Raw genomic sequence first — 22,092 nt, 5'->3', positions numbered from 1 at the left:
CAGGGAATGGGATGAATGGGCTGGTTGAACAGCTGGAAGATCAGAAGAGCTCCTAGGTACACAAGGTGTCTGGGACTCCAATTAGGCAGTGCCTGGACACTGTCTGAGGTGGAGTGTGACCAACCAGATGCAGCCAACTCATCTCTAGTTGCAGGCCATGAGGAGCAGGTCCTTAAAAGGGGAAGGGGCCATGTGCTCAGGAGTGCACTCACAAGCTTGTACCTCCCGTGAAGGCCCTTTGCCCAAACCGCCTGGCCAGTGGTTGGCCGCATTGCATTCCATTGTGCCTCAGGAAGACTTACCTTCATCACACCATCCATTGCTGTGCTGTGGAACACTTACCTTGAAAAATCCTGACATCTCCAGTGCTGTGCCTGTCCTGGAAGCATGAGTGAGAGTGTGAGTGACACCCCCCCACAACCGTGGCATCGTAATAAAACAATATAAGTGTAACCCTGGGTTGGTTTCTAGGGAAATTGAGGTAACAATAGTTTACTTAGATTTTCAGAAAGCCTTTGACAAGGTCCCTCACCAAAGGGTCTTAAGCAAAGTAAGCAGTTATGAGATAAGAGGGAAGGTCCTCTCATAGATCAGTAAGATGGGGAAACAAAGGGTAGGAATAAATGGTCAGTCTTCAGTATGGAGAGAGGCAAATAGTGATATTCCCCAGGGGTCTGTCCTGGGACGAGTCCTATTCAACATAATCAAAATGATCTGGAAAAAGGGGTAACAGTGAGGTGAGAATTTTCAGATGAGATTAAACTACTCAAGATTAAGTCCAAAGCAGACTGAGAAGAGGTATAAAAGGATCTCACTAAACTGAGTGAGTGGACAGTAAAGTGGCAGATTAAATTCTATGTTAAATGTAAAATAATGCACACTGGAAAACATAATACCAACTAGACATACAATGATGGGGTCTAAATTAGCTGCTACCACTCAAAGCTCTTGGAATCATTGTGGATAGTTCTCTGTGCACATCCATTCAATGTGCAGTGGCAGGCAAAAAAGCTAACAGAATGCTGGGAATCATTAGGAAAGGGGTAGCTAATAAGACAGAAAATAGCATATTGCCGCATGTAAATCCATGGTATGCCCACATCTTGAATACTGTGTGCAGATTTGGTCGCCCCATCTCAAAGATATTGGAAAAGAAAGAAAAGAGCAACAAAATGATTAGGGGTATGGAACAGCTTCCATATGAGGAGAGATTAATAAGACAGACTCATCTTAGAAAAGAGATGACTAAGGGGCATATGAGAGGTCTATAAAATAATGACTGGTAGGGAGAAAGTAAATAAGGAAGTGTTTACTCCTTCTCATAACACAAGAGTCACCAAATAAAATGAATAAGCAGCAGGTTTAAAACAAACAAGGAAGCTTTTCTTCACATAGTGCACAGTCACCCTGTGAAACTCCTTTACCAGAGGATGTTATGAAAGTCAAGACTATGAATGGGCAGGGATGCACAACCATGCTTTGAAGTAGCCCTAGCCTCTGTTTGCCAGAAGCTGGGAATGGGCAACAGGGGATGGATCACTTAATTACCTGTTCTGTTCATTCCCTCTGAAACACCTGGCATTGACCACTGTCAGAAAACAGGATATTGGGCTAGATGGACCATTGATCTGAGACAGTATGGCTGTTATGTGGTGGTAGAAGATACATTTGTTTATACTATGAGTGCACCTGTTCACACTGCTCATTCCCTGTGGGTTCTAAAACTACATGCCATTTAGGCTTAATATAAAGGTTGTGTAAGCACTCCCTTCGTTCCCCTTAGCATATGCTAGTGAATGGTATGTTAACTGCTGTTGCATAGTTTGGGCTCTATAAAACATAATGTGCCAGGTAAAAGGCATGTAAATGTAGCTTCCTGGCTGGAGGCCCACTCTGCCTATGTCCTTGGGCTGTGCTTGCCAAAAACACAGTATCCTTTGCACAATTCTGAAAACCATCTTTGTATGGCTAGCCCTGAGCCTATGCCAGCTGTCCCAGTTGTTTGTGTGCACCCAAGCATTGGTGTGCATGTACTCTACGCATGTCCAGCCACTCCCTTTTGAAAAGCAAATCTGTGCCCATCTGTTGCTTGATGCACACACATTGGGATTTCACCTACACAACTTTTGAAAATGCTTTATCCTCACAAATTTGTAAATGCGCCATTTCAGGTTCAGCCAACAGTGCACAAGACAAGTGAGCTGAGTATTAACAATCCTCTGCTTTAACAAGGTGGTGCTCCAGGTGACCAAAGTAATTTCTTACTAGGTCATATTTCAGTTGCTTTATCCCTGCAGTCATAGGTAAGAACCAAATCTCTTTTTGTGTCAGAATCTGAGGAGAACATTTTAGTCAAGTGTTCATGAAAGTGGAAAAGGAGAGACCCATGAGTAAAAGGAAATTCTCACTCCTTCATACCTAAAATAATGGAATTGTCCCTTTATAATTGCTCTGAAAAACATTGTCTCCTTTCAGTCTATTTTGTACTATAGAGGCATGTACCAAGTTCTACTAAGATGTAATTTTTATTTTTTTTATTGTGCTTGCTGACTCTCTACGTGATTGCCTGACCATTAGTACTACTTTACATGCTATGCTAAGGTTATTCTTGTTGCTAACTGTAGTGTCCATTTTTACATAATACTCAAGTGGCAGATCAGGCCCTGTGATAAACTTTGGTGATTGGCTGACCACTTTTAGAATTACCTTGCTCATCTCAAGAGTTAAATAGAAAGCACTATTATCAATCTATAAAACCATCTATCAAGATTTTTCTATAGATTCATACTGTTGGAATAATGTTACAGAAAATAATGGTGTCTACAGTGTGATTTTTGTTGCAGTTTACCTATGAAAACAGAGCCTCTAAGCTTAGCTTGTCTAGAACCAAAGCTGGAAACATATTTCCTCTGACCCTTGTATATGTTGTATATTAAGGGTGAATGCTTTCCTAGTGGACAACTTAAATGCACATTTCTGTAACAGCACCCCAGACAGCCCTAAGCAGAATCATGTCAAAGTTGTATTGTTTCTATTGGAAATGAACTCTGCGGAGTTCCTTTTGATGTGTTTAAAAGTAAACTCAGACAGAGGGAGGAAAACTGATTGGCTTTTCCTGTGCCCATTGATGTGAGTTTCATTTTTTTGTCCTCTCCACATAGTTAAGTATAGCCACAGCTTTCGGCAAAGTCTTTTCCAACATTATTTATCAGTATTATAGTAATACCTAAAGGCTCCACCTCATATTCCCTCTTCAGGGCCTTAATCTGGCTGCAAGACTATCTTCCTCTCTACACATTGTAAAATACCTGTTAGGCTTGGATATTGGCTAAAGTACATAACAGGCTGATTCTGCCCTCCTTATATTGAGTGTAGTACCTTACTCTGCAAGTAGTCCCAACCTTTTACTTGTAAAAGAAGCATATTTGATATGAAGATAGAAACCCAGTATCATTAACAATAAATCCAATGTCAGTTTTTACAATCTTTTAGACTAGAACCTCTTGAGTATTTAATCTACTGATGTTTTGTTGACCACCTCCATAGGCTTTCTACTGCAGGAAAATTATCCAAGGATGACAGTGAGCACAGCTGAAGTAGTGCAGAATAGTTTAATTGCACATGTAAGTCAGGACAAACCACATTCAGCTTACTTTCAGAAACCATGATTAAAATCTGCAAGAATTAATGAAAAAATCATTTTTCCAAGCCCTGAAAAAAGTCAGTAATGGCCTTAACTATAGAGAACTGCCTGCCCCAGCAGAAAAGCAGCCATGTTCCAGGTTGCAAACATAGGTCCCTATCCCCCACTGTGATCTGCAAGGGCAGGTCCTTATGCCCAAACACAACTCCATTGCATTCTATGGGATTCAGTGCAGGCAGAAATGTCTACACTGCTGCTAATTTTTTGCAAACTTACTGCAAGTAGGAGCGCTTCATGATTTTCACAGGGGACCCTTCTCTATGCAATACCAGGTCACCTTAAGGAACATGCACTGATTTGCAAGCCAGAAGACTATGACTCCTAGCTCTAGCTGTTACATTAACAGCAGTCAGTGGATCTGTGCAGGCCTCATGCCTCTACCTTAGGAGAGGTAACTATAATTTACCCATTTTATAGATGAGAATTTGTAAAACATTTAAATTAAGACAGTTTTGATTCTTGAACTTTCAGGATCGGGAGTATCACTACCTACAGATCAGATTTCAGGAGTGGTGCACTAGTTGGGCTGTAGTTTACCATCTTCTATTGCACCAAGAAAGTTAGATGGTATTCACCCTCACAATTTTCTACAAATCTGTTTTCTCTGCAGAAACACCATCTGCACATTTACCTTACTGGGTTTAAAGTATTTACAGCTAGAGGAGACAGAAACCCAATATCATAAGCCACAAGTGCTAATGATATTTGTGACCTCATAATTGGTAAGAATCTATTTAGAACAGTATAAAACTGAATTTTACTTAATTTGTTTGGCAGTACTTCCCATGCTTGAAAACAATTGATGGGGGTGAATGTACAATCTCTTTTATTAAGGATCCCATGTCCCCTTTTATAAGAGTTGGGCTGCTAAACCAGGAGTTATAGCCAAGTTCTAGTTTAGCTGATTTCATTCTGACTACCTAATATACTTCATCTTCACTTCTTGTCACAATGTGGAGTACTGCTTTGTACTGTTGAAGAGTTGTAGTACTTCACACCAGAAATGGTTGCACAGCAGTGGATAAAGTGCTCCTGTTGGGATGGTTTGCATACCAATTTGTTAAAGAGGACTGTGTTCAAGGCAAAAACACAAGACTTTTGCCATAACATTCCTCAAGCACTAATAACGATTGGATCAAAATAAATTGCTAAAGCCTACTCTGAGTCTGATTCTGCCAGTCTCACTCCCATACATGAGTACTTGATGGGACTAAAGATATGCATAAGTACTACTCAACCTGAGTAAGGACCAGCAAAGTGAGGCCAGAAAAGCTGGGAGGTATAAGATAGTGAAGAGGAAACCCAAGTGTATGTGTTGATCCTGATACAGCTTGACATACTTTTGTCAGGTGTAAAGTTGGTTGGAAAAACTGTCAGAACCATTTTCTGTCAGAAAATGCAGTTCTAGCAAAATGCTTCACAAAATTGTGTCAATTTTGTCAAAATTTCATTTTCAAGAAAAACCAAAAGTTCTGACAGTGCCAAAATGTCCTATTTCTACACTTGGGGAAGGAAACATTTATTTTTTTCATTTTGAAATGACTTTTTGTTTCCCTTTTTTGTACTGATCATATGAAATAAAATTGCAATCAAACCACCATGAGTGAACGGATCTAAAATGACTCCATCCTCCCCAAAATTTTCCTTCAGGGGGAATTTTCAAATGTTTGAGTTCTGTTCCAATTCAAAACACAGCCATCTTTCCCAATTTCAGACTCCTTTGCCAAAGGGAATTTCTGGCCTCCACCCACCCCAGTCAGGGGATTAGAGACACTGGAGATGGTCACACTATAATTAGTGCCCTGATCCAGCAGCTCCACCCAGACTTAAGGCACCCTTGGTGGGGCTCTGACTTCAGGCTCTGGGTCTAAGTTTGTAAAGGGCCCTGAGTTGCCCCTTGAATGGGGTTATGGAAATACGAAGCAGGACTAGGGGTGCCAAGTCTGGTTGGACGGGTTCCTAGAGGTTTCCTTAGATGACATATTTAATGCCTGGGGCCTCCAGGACAATCCTGGAGGGTTGGCAACCCTGGGCATGACGATGAAATGCCACCAAGCAGCCGCGCGTTCAGCCTTTCCCCCGGGCTGAGGCAGGTGCGTTTGGGGCGCGGGCGAGGCCCACCCCAGCGACCCGTTCCCAGGCGCAGCTGAGGGTCTTTGACCGCGCTGTTGGCAGCCGGGGTGTCTCTGTCAGCCGCTCCCTCTCCGGCCGCCCAGCAGGTTGCCTCAGGCGGGCAGCGCCCCGCTGCGGCGGCCGCTGCCCTCGCCGCGCGGGGGCGCCCCGGCTGCGCTCCGCCGGCTGGGCTGGCTCGCTGCGGCGCGTTGGTGGGCTTGGCTTGTTCCTGCGCGGCGAAGGGCGCCGGGAGCTGCGAGCAGCGTGAGTCACCGAGCCCGTCGGCGCGGGGAGCCCAGAGCGCAGGCACCGAGCGGAGGAGGCGGGTGGAGGCAGGCGGGGGACACGGGCTCCCCTCCCTCCCACTCGCCCATGCTGCCGCGCTGCAGTCAGCTGGAGCAGCGCCTCCGCCGATGACCTTCTCGCCCGCCCGCCGCCCCTGAGGACGCCCGGCTCGGCTGCCCTCTCGCCCCCGCGGGGCGGGGATGCCACAGCGGCTCCCGGGAGCTGCTTCCACCGCCGGGGCCAGTTGCAGAGCCGCCGCCGCTCGCCAGGAGCCTGAAAAATGAACCCCCAGTGCGCCCGCTGTGGCAAAGTCGTCTATCCCACGGAAAAAGTCAACTGCCTGGATAAGGTGCTGGGCGCCCCGCCGAGGGGGACGGGGCACGGGGGGAGGACGCGGCGCGGGGACAAGGGAGGAGGTGATAGATGGGTGAGCTGGGGGCTGAGGATGGTGACCAAGAGGGGGTCACTGGGATGTGCTCCCTTCCCCCCCAGGTATCACCATTTTGCCTGCTGGGATAAGTACGTCGTCTGAAATGAGTGGAAAACAGCAAACCGGCCCCTGAAGCAGGCGCCCGTGCTGGGGGTGTGGGGGAGGGGGAGCTGTTTGGAAGGGTTAATGTTTAGTCACTAGGGGGAGGGGGGCAGTCGCCTTGGAGAAGCGGCGCAATAGTATCCCTTTCTTCCGGGGAGCTCGGCTGTTGCTGCAGGGATCCAACCGATGTGCCTTAAAACAAAACAGGGAGAGAGTACAATACCTGCAGGTTGCAAATAACGTACCGCACCTCTGCCTGTCGCTGCGCTGGAATCTGCTCCTCTCCTAATCGCAAGGAAATAGGCAGATAGTAATTAGCATGTCATAGCACTGCCGCTGCTGACGCATTGCTATGAATACATGCTAGGGAGCCCAGAATTGAGACCAAGATTCAAATGCCCGTTCACCAGTCAAGCACAACAGGGTTTTATGACTGTTTCAGACTACAGCCCTTAATCTAATGCCTGTAAGAGGACAGCGTTTTGGAGAATAGATCATAGAGTCCTTTTCTTCTCTTTCCCTAAAGGAAGTTATATTCAAAGGTGAAACCCCTGTGAGCTATAGCATATTTCTTCCCAGGTTGACACAGCTGAGATGCTTCAACAGCATATCACACAGCAGTTCTGCTGTGACTGATCATTAAACCACACCAGGGCAAGAGAGATGACCTTTCCCTTGATATTATTCCTGTTTAATATTAGTTAACATGAAGCCTGGTCATTTCATAAGTGTACAAGCATTAAGACTGTGAGGGGTGCTCCAGATTGACACCCCCACGCACCCTGGAAAGGGAGTAGCAGCTGTTGGATGAAAATACTATTGTGTATTAAATGTAGTTTATATTTAGTATACCAACAACATATTAATTAGTGGTTTTATCCATGTACTATTGACAGTTTTTAGAAACATTTTATTGATATTGTACTAATCAAAATGTGAACATTCTGCTTCAGTTGTCCTTAAAATAATTCCATTAAGGTTAAGCTGCTGAGATCTTGGCGTTCACTTTACTAGAGAATTTATGGGATTTGGAGTTGTTTCAGAAGTGCTTACAGTTGCATAAAAAGGTAGAACACTTTAATTTACAGAAATACTTATTAAATGTTCTAGTGGTAAAAAACCTCTCCTAGTTTGCAAAAATATTGACTTAGGCTAAGTATTTAAATACAATTTTAACTTAAAAATTAGCCCTGGAAACATCAATATTTTAATTAACTATCATTTAAATTTCTTTACAGTACTGGCATAAAGGATGCTTCCATTGTGAAGTCTGCAAAATGGCTTTAAACATGAACAACTACAAAGGATATGAAAAGAAACCATATTGCAATGCGTAAGTATAATAAATGTCAAGTCTTGCAGAAATGCATTTGAGAAACTAGCTGGTTAGGGAGAGTATCAGAGCACAAACATGAATTGTATTGCTTAAAAAAGTTGGTTAATTGTATTACATAGGTGTGGATGTGCAGTCCTAAGCAGCAATTTATCTTTTGATTTAATAAAGATCACCATTTCTATTGACTGTTTTAATATATATGCTGTAATATCAAATTTCTCCATAAAAACACCATTCTGCAATGAGTGTGCTGAACCCCATTAATTTCACTGGGAATCTGCAAGAATAGAGAGATTTCCCCCACACAGAGCTCCATGCATGTTTAGGTCTATAATCAATATTTTAGATACAAAAAATTTCACTTCTGGTACGAATTTTACTGGGGAACTGTAAAATTAAAAACTTTTTTTTGGGTAAAAATCCTTATTTCTGTTGTTCAAACAACACCTTGGTTTACTAAAGCTGGATACTTTAAAAATTCATTTTACTTTTTGCTGTTCTTGCCATCTGCTTACCTTCTGCATTTATCTCAGCTTTGATATCCAAAATAGCTTAGTCAGCTTCACTTTTGTCTGACCAGAATCTGACCATAATCTTATCTTCTGGTTCTAATGAACTAGTACAGAGCTTCTGTGTTTGGGTTGCAAATACTATAAGGGAACATTTTGGTATATAAAATATGTTCCTGTTGTTGTTTGAACCACGCCCTAACATTTGCTTGGTACATGCAAGTGTGTATTTTTTAAGCTTTGGAAACATTTGTTCTTTGCTTTTTTGAAAGTCTATTTTTTTTGGTAAAATATGGACCAAATTTGACCTTAATGTCCCTTTAAAGAATATGCTCATATTGTGATCATTTCCATGCCAAAAGTATTAATACACAAAATATTTGTCAAAAAAGTATTGTCCTAAAAGCTTTATTTCATCAGTGTAACACTTCACTATGGACCCATACAGAACAGTCCAATAACTTGTAACTAGCTAATGCTTATTCTGTTCTATGATAAAATCATTTAAAAATGTAAAAATCCCTGTGTACTATAAAAATATGAAGATTTTTAGTAAATGTTGTTACTCTGCTGCCAAACCTTGAAGATTTTCCTTTGAGTGTGTATAATCACATTTTAGGAATTTATTTTCCTATCCCTAAGTTTCTAGTTCTTCCTGCAGGATTATACCTTGCACTGTGAGCTCAGACCTCTTACATTACACATGTATAGGCTTCATCAGTACTTGCAGGATAAAAACAGGGTTACAGGATGTGGTGGTGATGATTCAGTAGGTGGTACACTTCCCTTTGAGTCAGTCAATGCCCCAGCATGGTTCTGGATCGTCCTCTGCTGTTGGAAGTGTTTGTCTTTTGGATGAAGTCTGAAATAGAGACCCATATAACTTGTGGTCATTACAGAGCTCATGATACTTTGGTACTTCTTGGAAGAGCACATTTTTGTGTGTCCCTTGTCATGGCTACATTTCAACTCTCGTATTCTGCTCACTTAAAACTTCCAAAGTAGTTTCAATTGGTTATTTATATTTAATAACTCACTCTCCAACAGAAAATTCCTCCATGCCGTGGGTGCATGGTAGGTGCAGTATTTCCATGCCATAGGTGCCTACGTTTCAGTTGGGGAAGTGATGCTCTTCTGTGCAGTCTAATGCATGCTGAGATCTTTCAGAGTGGGGGGTGAGAAGAATAAGTGCTACTAACATGTAAGGTACTATTCTTCCTGTTAGCCGATGTAATAAACTTCGCATGTAATAGTGATCCTTAAAGAGGAATTTATTGCCCTTTTTAAAAAACAGAATTATGTAACAATCACTGTTCAAATTAGTCAGGAGGAGCTAGTATGTATAATATGGAAGATCATGATTCAGAAAATGAGAGCTGAATTAGTAAAAATAATGTAAGAACATCGTAACGGTGAGTACTCTGAGATTGTAAAGTTTTCTAATCTTTGTTCTTAAATTTTGTCAAACTTGTAGTGGATTTGTGAATATTACTTTACGCAAATGCTCAAAGTATTGATTTGCATATGTCTTATTGTTGAACCATGTAAAGCAGAGTAATATTTTTAATAGGAGTAACAAATGTTGGTCTGAACAAATGTTGAATACTTTTCAGGGAAAAATGAGACACCAGTTTGATGTAATGCAAAATGGTATTTTGAAAATGTAGTTTGTTTATTTGAATTATTACCTTTTGACTCCTGAATCTTACATCTGATTGATCACATAATTAAAGTTACTTAGTTAAGTAACACTAATATAAATATTTTAAATGAGATTTACCTTCTTTAGTGTTCATCAGTAGGAGACAGCTGAAACTCCTGTTGGGTCAATTATTGCTTGATCATAAAATCTGCAAATGTAAATTTACTTGGCTACTGGAAGTGCTTGACAAAAGTAGTTATTACTAGACAAGTAACTGAGGCCATCCATCAGTACGAGTATAATTTATAGGAAAAAGTACAGAATTATGAGCAAATCATTTTAATGGAAGAACAACACTAAAACCATTTAATAGGCGTGAAAGCCATAGTTAACTTTTCATTTAGATAAGTCAAAATGCATACAGCCTCAGTAATTTCAGTGCCTCTTTATTAGTTCCTAAGTTAATGTATTAGCTACACTGTATTTTGAACTTTATTTTCCACTCCATTGTGCAGATATTTGCCTTTCTTCTTACCCATTTCACTTGTTTATTGTACTTGAAGAAATGGAACTGTTGAAACCAACTTCATTTTCCCTTAGAAATAACAGTAACAGATACTGATCTGTCAATGTGTTGACTTCAAACTATGCTTTGTTTTGGTGGGGCAGAATGGAGGGAATTAATGGACCAGGGAGGACTAGATTATATGAAATAGTTTAATTCAGTACACTTTGGAATAAAACACAGCTAAGCACACATACAAAGTTCACATTTTTTATAGACAAGTAAGAAATCTGTTTTAGTGGTCTGTCTAATTTCTAGCTGATGATTTTATGCAGTTCTTGTGATCAGGACATGTTGATAGAAAGGATAATTCCTGCTGTACTAGAACCAGCAGAGATGTCAAGGCTATGTTCCTCTCGCATTATGTACCTGAAATTCCTTTTATATGTTGTTTACTGAAGGAGCAACTCTACTGCAAAAATTCCTCAACAGCTGAGAGGAGAACTTTGCCTGCACCATGCTTAGATGTGCTATTAGTATGAAAGGAAGAACTGTGTTGTGGGTAAGGAGCTGGACGGGATTTGAAATTTGGGTTCAGTTGTCTCTTTCTGCCACAGATTTCCTATGTGATTATGGGCAAGTCATGTAAGCTCTTTGCCTCAGTTCACCCATCAGTAAAATGGGGATGCTACCACTTCCTTTCTTCCACCCTTTGTCTGTCTTATTTATTTAGGATACGTCTATATGTATGGTGCTGTAGCAGCACAGCTGTACTGATACAGTTGCAACGCTGCAGTGTGTCTGGTGAAGACTCTATACTGATGGGAGAGCTCTCTTCCATCGGCGCAAAAAACCACCTCTGTGAGCAGCATAAGCTGTGTTGGTGAGAGACGCTCTCCTGACGACATAGTGTTATGCACGTGACCGCTTATGTTGGTGTAACTTATGTCACTCGGGGGTGGAATATTTACTCCCCTGAGCAACATCAGTTTTGCTAACATAGGCTGTACTGTAGACAGAGTCTTCGTTTGTAAGGTCTTTGTTCCTTATTGTGGACGTCTACACAATGGGTGTTTCAGTGGCACACGGTTTCTATAGCTCTGCTGCTTTAATGCCAAAGTATAGACACTTCCTATGTTGATGGAAGGGTTTTTTCCTTCAGTGTAAGTGACCCACCTTCTTGAACAGTGGTAGGTCGATGGAGGTCGGCTCACTATGGTTCTCGGATGTGAATTTTTCAGACCCCTGAGTGATGTAGCTAAGTTGATTTAAATTTTACGGGTAGACCAAGGCTGTTTGTTTGCACAGTGCTTGGAAAATGGTGCTTTGATCTCTGTTGGGGTCTCTAGGTGCTACCATAATACATATAATAATAATATTTAAGGTTTCAGTTCACCCAATTCACATTCCTCTACAAACTCTCTTACATGTAAGACTTTTTTTTTTTTTTTTTGGGTGTCTAATACATGGGGCACATGATTGTCAGATCTGGGTTATAATTTTGTTCCGCCTTTGGTGCACTGAGAGACTTCAGGCAAGTCATTCAACATTTCTGTGCCTAATCGGTGAAATGTGGCTAATGACACTTTTCTCTGTGGAGTGTTTTAAGATCTATAAATGAAAAGTATTATAAAATTGCTTATTGTATATATGGTAACCACAGGAAGAAAACCCATCTTACCTTTTTCTGTACAAACACAGTGCTGATTCCACACAACTTTAAATAACCTAATAGTTGGTGTTAGGAAGTAAATAACATTTTGGCAGCAGCTGGTTGTACATAATAGTTCTTAAGCTTGTTAAATCACTGAATCCTCTGTGATCGTGATATGGTGACTTATTCTTATAAATATTCATTTGTGTAGAATTAAAAAATGAATCTCCAAGGTTTGTTTTTATTTTTTGTTTTGTAACTTAGGTTTACATTACCTAATTTAATAGAAAGAAATTTATCAGACACTTTCACCAGACCAAAATAAGAGACTATTTTTTAATGCAAAGCATTTTTATCTTGTAGAAAATGAAACACACACATTTTTTAAGCATGAGCTATACCCTGGTGATGAAAACAGGCTTCCTGCTTGACAAATTCAGCCAACAAAACATGTCTTAGATTTTGTAGAAATTAACAAAACAAACAGCTATAACCTATGCAGACCAGTTATATCGTTCTGCCAAAGGCATCCAACGTTACTGATGGGATAAATCCTTCCAGGATGGTCAGCATCTAAAAACGTGTACTCATCTCCACACAGTACAACTTCATTAATGTTTTTATTCATGATGGCTACCATATGGACTGATTTATATAACTTCCTGTGGAATCAAAATCCACCGACATCAGTCTTAGTATGGGCTATTTATGCTAGGGAGAAAAAACACCAGTACATTGGGTGTTCTAGATTTTTACCTTGGTTTTAAACGTGTTTCTTTGAAGTATTTATACAAACATATATTTGAAAGATTTTGGTATTAGAAATATTAGGAGCCAAAGTTAAAGGGAAGAGATGAGACTGTTAAGGTTCTTGTAATGTCTGTTGGGAGGCAATATAAAGTTATAGAACTATCTAGATGCTTACATAGAGTGGGGAGTGGATGGGACTAATTGGTAACTGGAGAGAGAGGTGTGGCTAGTGCATATACTCCACTGTCACTGGATTTTGTATATGGGGGATTGAATGTGAAACTACAGAGGGCTTGATTTCCTATAGTCAGGAAAATTCTGGAAAGTTGCCATTATATCTCCTAACATGGTTCTAGATAAAGCTTATTTTTCAATATTGAATTCACTAGGGGATTGTTTCTCATTCTAATTGTAATGAAAGTGAAAGCTACTGATCAACTGTAAATGACTGATTAATTATTAGTGTTTAATGATTACCAAATATTAGGCTATATGTTTCTGATTCTGTATGCCTAAGATTGAAAGAAATAATAGGAACCAAGAAATGGAATGGACGTTTAGTAATGAAAATGGGTAATTCTTCTCAAATAAAATGTAAATAGTCAAGAGTTGAGTAGCAAGAGAGGATCCGTGCTCCTCTGAAAGAGTCCAGATAACCAGTTTCTTTGTATTCTTCCTGATCAAATTGCTTAGTGAAGTGAAATAACAGAATATTGAGTTTGATCCTGCAAATGAGAGTTGTTTGTTGTCATAATTGAAAAATAGCTGATATTATGATGTAATTTCTTATAGTAGGTCTTCTAGCAGCTTTTGATCATCAGCTTTATTTTGGAGTAAACTTCGTTAGTCACAGCCATCCCCAAATGGCAAAAATCAATTGGTGAGTATGCAAAAAACCAACTAGCAATCACCTCCTCCCTCCACATCTCATCTGAAAGACAAAGATTTACATTTTCTTACCAAGTTGCTAACCTTTTTTTATGCTAATAACATAGTATTCAATATACCACAAAATGAACAGTTCAAAGGAATTACTGAAGCTCTTCCTATGTCCTGGAAACAGACTTAAACTTGTAGGTCCAGTGCTACCACTGTAACTGAAGAAAGAGGAGAAAATTAAGGAAGAACTTAATAATTGTTGACAGTAACACAAACTATTTGTTCAAATGTTACAAATAACCTGATATCTACAAGCTTCCATGCAGGGAAAAAATGCATTCCTGTTTAATTCTATAAAGTCTTAATTTGAAAACAGAGTATATGTCCAACTTGCTGCTGATGGCATTCAGCAGTGAAGAGAAAAGTATGACAAAAGAGGCCTTTGCCATTTGCTCAAACTATGGAAATAAAATGGAAAAGATGAGAGCATCTTAGGTACAGGTCTAAATTTCTGACGTATGAGTATTCAGCACACTACTTGTTGAAGAAGACATGATCCTTAAGGGATATTGTGAAGTTCAAAACATTTTCTGCAACCATCAGCTTCACAGTAGTACAAGAAATAGAAAAACAGGAATAATGCTCCAGCTTCTCAATGACACTTGAAACTTTTAGGAAGATTGTGGTCCCAATTCTGGGTCATGTTCCATACCCCCTTTAGTGGGGCAAAGGGTCTGGAGAGCTGCCCCAAATGGGCAGTTGAGAGTTTCCCCTCTGCATGGAAGAATCTCCAGCTTGTATAGAGACAGGGTAGCCAGCCCTACACCACTCCTACCAGTTTCCGCTAGTGTAGGAGTTATGATTGGAGTTGCTGCATTCCAGCAATTTCCCAGTTGATGTAATTGCCCCAGCGTTCCATTAGAAGCTGGCATAATTTAGAACAGCCCTGTGGCAAATAAGTAACATTATACAGATTAATTGTATTTTTATGAAGGTCTGCAAATTGCACAATATCTAATACTTTACTCCAGCAATACTGTTTAAGAGTCTGGCTGTCTTGTAAATTGGGCAGTTGTGTTTTCTGTGTGCTTTGGGTTGAATAAACACACGCAGTTTTCAACATTCAAATGGTCTTTGGTCATCAGAGTGTGTAGATCAGCGGTTTTCAAACTTTTTGAGCTGAGTCTCCCCTTTGAGTTAAAATTTTTGGTTGTCCCCCCCCTCCACTGAGACAAAAATAGACACATGCAAAAGTATGCTTGATAGCCTATTCATAAACCTAACAGAGACCATAGCACAACTTTAATTAAATTATCTACACCTGTAAGTTTGTTACACAGATACTTACTAGTGGCACAACCAATGCTTCCTCAACAGTGGGCTGTGTGACGGACCCAGACCAGTGGGGTACAGGAGTCTGGTAAAAGGCAAATTTACTGGCCACTGGATGAATAGTTTTCTGTTCCCTGAGTGACCAGAGCAGGGGCTGCGCTAGAGCAATCAGGAACCTGCTAGAACCAATTAAGACAGGCAAACTAATTAAGACACCTGGAGCCAATTTGGAACATACTAGAATCAGTTGTGGCAGGGAGACTAATCAGGACACCTGGTTTAAAAAGGACCTCCCATCAGTTAGTGGAGGGTGTGCAAGGATCAGGGAGTGAGAAGGCGTGCTACTGCAGTACTGAGGAGTGCAAGTGTGATCAGGCCTTAGAAGGAAGATCCTGCAGTGAGGATAAAGAAAGTGCTGCGGGGAGGCCATGGGGAAGTAGCCCACGGAGTTGTAGCTGTAGCTGTCATGCAGCTGATACAGGAGACATAGCTGCTATCCACAGGGCCCTGGGCTTGAACCTGGTGTAGAGGGTGGGCCCGGGTTCCCCCCCAACTCCTGATCGGACACAGGAGGAGTTAACCTGGTCTGTGAGCAACACCAGAAGGGAAAGTCTAATTTGGAAAGGGATCTGGCCTGACAACAGAGACTGTGGAGATTGTTCTCCATTTCCCCCCATGCTGGCCAGTGATGAGGTTAGGTGAGTGGCCGCTTCTGCAAGAAGCTCAAACCTGCCATTCAAACTGAGGGCTGCCATGGACCTCTGAGGTGAGCAAATCCACCAAAAAGCGCAGGACCCACCAAGGCAGAGGAGGAACTTTGTCACAGCTGCTTCTACCTTACAACAAGGCTACACTGGTGGGGCAGGACCAATATCTGCCTTGCCCCCCCTGGGTTTTCAGGATGGCGGAAGGTGTGTGCGATGGTCTCTGTGGGAGAAGCCAGTGCTGGGTGCGGAGGCTGCTGGGAGCGGAAATCGCTGCGGCTTGGCAGATGTTAACACTGACCCACAGGCTGGGTGGCCCACTGAGGTGAGTCAGAGGGTGGAGATGCGTTTGCCTTCCCTCTAGTTCCCCTGGGGGGTGGGCATCATTTGAAAACCTCTGATGTAGATAGTTTCTTCTCCTCCCCACCCCCCCAGATAAGTAAGAGTGTGTGCGTGTGTGTGGGAGAGGGAACAGAGTCCCTCAGGAGCTGTAATCACAGGAAGAAGAGTGAAAATTCTTAGCAATATGTGGATATTGAGAGAGAATATTAGGACAATATGAGCAGGAATTTCAGTAATGGTAAGAACTCTGTTGCTTGCCAGTATCTCTCCCTGTGCTGATACTCAGTAGAAGCTTAATGTTTCTCATCAAGTGTAACTGTGGGAAGTAAGGGCTAAGAGACTGATCAAGATTCACCTTAGTTGTGTTTTCTAAAATACTTAGGTAGCAGAGCAATAAAAATAGAGGAACTTTTGTTGTAATTCCAGATCCATTTAGTTGAATGAGTCAAACATTGATAAGTGGAAGAAACTGGAACATCTGTAATTCCTGTATGATGTCTGATGGTATATTCTGCTTGTGGTATTGTCACCTGATGGCATGGGCATTGAAAATTCTAGACCACTTCAGTTCCCATTTTTTGTTTTTTTTTCTAAGTGTCTCTTAAATTCATCTTTGTCACATTTGTAAAATCCTTATTGTTGTATTGATATGGTTGTTGACAATTCCGTTGTGGTGCTTTGTACTCCAGTGCCGATATTTTGTCTCATAAGAAGTTTTCTCAGGAATGTTGAATGATATGATAAACTGTGTTCTGTTATGCATGAAGGAAAATATTCCAACTTTGAGTCCCCTTGAGTTTTCAAAATGAATGAAGTTAATGGAAAATGACAGAATCAGGGTGATCGTCTCATAGTGATAATAAATATGCAGAGCTATTTACTTGTTATGTCGTTGGAAACCTCTTGCCATGAAGATCCAGATAGATCACAATCTTGGCAGAGCTACTGATAAATAATGTTGTATTTGTAATTGTTGGGGTACACTTACAGGAACCTCACTAGATTTAGTGGTTTTTAGGCAGTGACTCATATAATAGACGTACATACAACTGGATGCATTGAGTGAGTTCCTGAACACCAGAGTAGCATTAGTTCACTGCGTAAGTACCATCAAAACCTAAACCTACAAGTCCAATGAAATTTACTCCTTTAGTTTACAGCTCAGTCAATCTTTTTTTCGACTCTGACACTTCCTCTCTTGACATTGAGAAAAGTGAACAGATCATTTCTCTGAGTATTGGTGTAGACTGAAGGGTGTGGGTTAGTTGCCTAAATAACTTTTTTATTGTTGCTGATAAGGGTGCTCTGAACCATGGAAGTTGAGAATCCAGTGTAGAAACTCAAAAAATAAAATCCATCTTCTGTTCTTGGTTGCAGTGGAGGTGCATGACCTGCTATTTGGCCTCATATAATTTAAGTTTGAGGAAGGAATGAAAATATACTATCAGTATTGCAGGTTGGTGAGGAACATCCATAGCATAGCTTTCAACTAAAAAATACTGTTGAGACTTTTGGCCAATGATCATACGAACTGTTGCAAAGGATTACCTAGAAAACATAGTTATCACTTCAGAGTATTTCTTAAACAAAGGAAATAGCTTTACAGTTTCTGGACAATTTTATCTTTTAGATTTTGTTTCACAGTTGCCAAAGATTCCTACCAGTTTTCTTTTCTTGGTAGGACAAATGTTGGGATGTAGCCTTCTACATTCTAAAGCTCTCCATGGCCACATTTTTCATATAGGTGTGCTGGTTTGATGCCAGTTTTTTAAATGAAACCTAAATTCATACTGTTTTAACTTTTACAGGTAAAGTAATTTTGTACTAGTTGGTTTTTTTTTTCTGGAAATGAGAAGACTGTATGATCTTGTAGTAGCTGTTTGGTTTTTTCCCAGTTTTACTCAGAAAAAACTAAGAAATGGGTGCTCACAACACCATTCCCGCCAACATTTTAACCTATAAATGTGGATCATAAGGGAGAAAAAAATAGGGGCCCTGCTTTTAAGCTTAATTGAAATACACTGGGTTTATGTGAACTTTGGGGAGGGACAAAGTAGTAGAATTAGATTTTTTTTTTTCTTAAAAAGAAAAAAGTAGAGAATAGCCCTCTGAAACAGTGAAAGTTGGCATGTATTCAGTACAGTAAATAGTGTTCACACATTGTGTGGCAATGATTACTTTGATCCATGAATGCCAGGGTATTAGAATTCTTGGTTGGATTTGTCAGGATATTCAAAAGAAAGGGAGCTATTATTGTGACTACCACCAACAAAAACTGCTCAGTAAAGAAATGGTGTTTAATACAGAGCAAGAGACATTAGTACTAATTTAAGCAGTAGCCTTTCCCCTGGAGATATGTTTGAAATAAATCCTTGGTATAGAATAAAAAGGATCTGAGGGTTTCACATATTTGCATGTGCCTTTTTCACGTTGAATATTCGGTATGAATTTTTCAGAATACCAGAAAAGAGAGACAAAGATAGCTGATGCGGACACAGTGGCAAAATGAGAACAAACATATGCATAGAATTAAGCTGCAGGCTGCAATTTTTATGAAACTTTAACACGGGAGAGGTGCTACCTGCCCATTACGCATGCTCTCCTATACCACGCATTTAATTAGTTCCACTGTGGATGGTTACAGGGCTCCTTACCATATAACCTGTAACTCGGGGTAGGCTCTCCTCAAACTAACTCACCAGGACTCCACTCTCTCCGAGTCCTAGCATCTTCCCCTGCCATGAGAGGGACAGGTGGTGCAGAAGGGTGGGGACCTTGGCCCACGAGGGCCACAAGGTCTTACCCTCTCCCATGAGCCTAAGGCCCGTCACCAAAATCCTAGGTCTTTTACTTCTGGAAACTGTTCATTTTATCCTTTTAACCTCACTGGAAACTGGCCACAAGCTGTGAAAAATTAACAAAGCAATCCAAGTACCTCAGTACTGCGTTCCTGTTTAACCTACTGTAGCTTGAAGGTGGTACAAGGAAGGTAAAAAAACTCCCTGGTCCTCTGCCAGATGGTCGATGGGAGAGAGAATTCCTTCCTGATTTGCAAACCAGTGATCGGCTAGACTCTCAGCATCTGTCGGGCCAGATTCCCATTCTTAGTTCAGGGTGGGGCTGCTGGAATGGATTTGAAAGACGTTCAATGTGGCTCCTGCTCCAGAGTAAATACTGGGAAATGTTGGCCAGTCAGCACCCCTCTCCTGCAACTGGCCAGTGGGTACCAGAGACTCCCGAAAAGAGGAGTTACCTAGTATCCTTCAGCAAGTGTCTCCCTCCCTTGCTCCTGGGACTGTCCTCTTTCACTGCTCCCCCCATCAAGTACCTCTACTCATTGAAGCAAGTGGGTGGCATGTACAACAGGTTTTAACGTACCTTGCTACAGATTTTTTTGGCGGGAATAGGGAGAGAACAGTGAAGGTGAAACTAAGTTAAATAAGAGAAAATATCATGGAGAGTTTTAGACAGAATATGAACTGAAATCTATAAAAAGGATGAACAATCCTAGTAAACTAGACTGAAGGAAAACTACTGAAGGAAACCTAAAGCACAGACCCCTCCAGTTCTATAAAAAATTGTGTGTGTGTGCGTGCACGCACAGAGAGTGGGAAGGGAGCTAAGGTTATAAAATTTTCTTATTTTATACAATTTTTTATTCAGCCTTTTGATGTAATTTTAAGAGTAGCAAATGCTAACTTTTTCAAATTGGAAATGTTTTTCTGGCCTTTGACTGAATGGGGTCTTATGATAACAGGTAATATTTTAACCAGGATCATGTAATGGCTTTTAATTTACCACGAACACCATTTATTTTGACGTTAAGATTCTAATTCTTTGTTTGGTAAGAGAAATTGAAAACACAATTAAATCTCCATGTAAATCTTTCACTATTAAGAGTAAACTCTTCTTCATCTCTCTTACTGGAGTTGTGACATTTAATTTTGGGACCCAGATTGACAAGGATGAGTGAAACTGAAAGAAAACGTAGAAACAAATAGATGAACTCTGTTTCTGGTTGACTCAGGCTGTGTCTACACTACAGCTTAATTTGGCATAACCTGTGTCACTCAGGGGTGTGAATAACCCATCCGCCTGAGTGACATAAGTGACGCCGACATAAGTGCTGGTGTGCACAGTGCTATGTCAGTGAGAGAGCTTCTCCCACCGACATAGCTACCGCTGCTTGCTGGGGCTGGAGTAGGTAAGACAATGGGGAGAGCTCTCTCCTGTCATCTTAGAGCGGTTATATTAGAGAGCTTACTTTGGCGCAGTTGCACCGATACAGCTCTCTAGTGTAACTGAAACCTCAGTCTCCTTCATTCTTTACCTGTTTCATCCAGCTGAGCTGTAGTTCTCACAGTTTACTCTTTGGGGAATTCCATGCCAAAAAAAATCTGTGCACAGTATTTAAAATTCTGCAAAATTCTGCATATTTTATTTAAAATAACACTATATAATCACAACAGTTTCAGTTATTTGAGTAGTTTATTTCAAAATACCTGTCAGCAACTATGTCTCTAACAATATAGACAACAAAAAAGTTGCCCTCAGGAGTAGAGAGTTGAAGAAACCCTTACGACAACCCAATTCCTGTTTCTCTGTCCCCCTGGCTGGGGTTTGCAAACACCCACACCACCTACTCCCGGAGTCCAGCTGCAGCCTCCCCCAACCAGACGCCTGCATCCCCTACCCCCCCAGAGCCCAGGGATCCAGAGGGAGAAACAGCCTGATGCTGAGTCCCAGGCTTGTGTGGAGTTTCCTGCATGCTGCCTTCTTCCTTCAAGGATATTCTGGGAACTGCAGCTGTCGGGAAGCCCTCCTTCCCCTCCCCAAGGCAGTGTCTTGTATTTGTGAGCTGGGGAGATGGACTCTGCCAGATCCAGTGGCCCCTAGTGGCAGCCGTGTTAGTCTGTATGCGCAAAAAGAAAAGGAGTACTTGTGGCACCGATGAAGTGAGCTGTAGCTCACGAAAGCTTATGCTCAAATAAATTGGTTAGTCTCTAAGGTGCCACAAGTACTCCTTTTCTTTTTGGCCCCTAGTGGTGACCAGCAGCTCTGCAGCCTATTTCTGTGAGGGGAAGAAGGAAATTCTGTGCAGAACATTAATTGTGCACAAATTCTGCATTGCACAGTGGTGCAGAATTCCTCCAGGAGTAATAGTTGTTGACTGACTGGCAGAATCCTGTTAACTCCTCATGTCCATGGGCATCTATTCTTTAAAAACAAGGCCAATAAGATAAACCATTGAAAGTTACTTAGTTCATAGAAAGTTTCAAAAGTATTAGACTGAGTATAATTTTTTAAATTGTCCGTTACATACACCATGCAAAGTTTTTCAATTTCATAATTACAAGATAACGTCTCTGTGAAGGGGAAAAACTTGGACAAAAGAAAAGGAGGGGGAAAGACAGTACTGTGAAACTTTGGACTGTATTTATGCTTACAATTTTTCCAATTGTTTGTGCAATTTCAGGTACATTTTAAACTTTATTTTAGTGCAATGAGAAAAGTACCATTCTAGGTTATAATACATTGGCTGGTTTGGATTTAAAATTTTGACTTCATTCATTAATAACAATTAGGACATAATTTGAGAATTGTCTTTGGAAAATGTTGCCAAATGCTGCATATAATCTGGGTTCTGCTAGACCCCATAGCTGCCAGAGGGTACAGTGTGAATCCTGGCAAATTTTAGAATTGTTATTTAATAGTTCTGTCTTAATTTAGTAGCTCAGAAGTTTTAGATACACATCCAGACATCTGAATCCAAACCAATGATGTCTTGTAACCACCCACTTGCACTA

At 41.0% G+C, this 22,092-nt stretch overlaps 1 protein-coding gene across 2 annotated transcripts in view; it reads left to right on the top strand.

The window, feature by feature from the left end:
• The first annotated feature begins 6,027 nt into the window (after positions 1-6,027).
• Positions 6,028-22,092, top strand: part of NEBL (nebulette) — a 427,388-nt gene continuing 411,323 nt past the window's right edge. For both annotated transcript variants that reach the window (XM_073334198.1, XM_073334200.1), the window contains exons 1-2: positions 6,028-6,449; positions 7,871-7,965. In XM_073334198.1, coding sequence (XP_073190299.1) covers positions 6,381-6,449; positions 7,871-7,965 — 164 coding nt within the window. In that variant the 5' untranslated portion in view covers positions 6,028-6,380. The remainder of the gene's footprint in view (positions 6,450-7,870; positions 7,966-22,092) is intronic.

This window comes from Lepidochelys kempii, chromosome 2 (genome assembly GCF_965140265.1).
Source record: "Lepidochelys kempii isolate rLepKem1 chromosome 2, rLepKem1.hap2, whole genome shotgun sequence".
NCBI classification, from domain to species: domain Eukaryota; kingdom Metazoa; phylum Chordata; order Testudines; family Cheloniidae; genus Lepidochelys; species Lepidochelys kempii.
The sequence above is the reverse complement of the archived record's forward strand: the minus strand, read 5'-3'. Positions and strand labels throughout refer to the sequence as shown.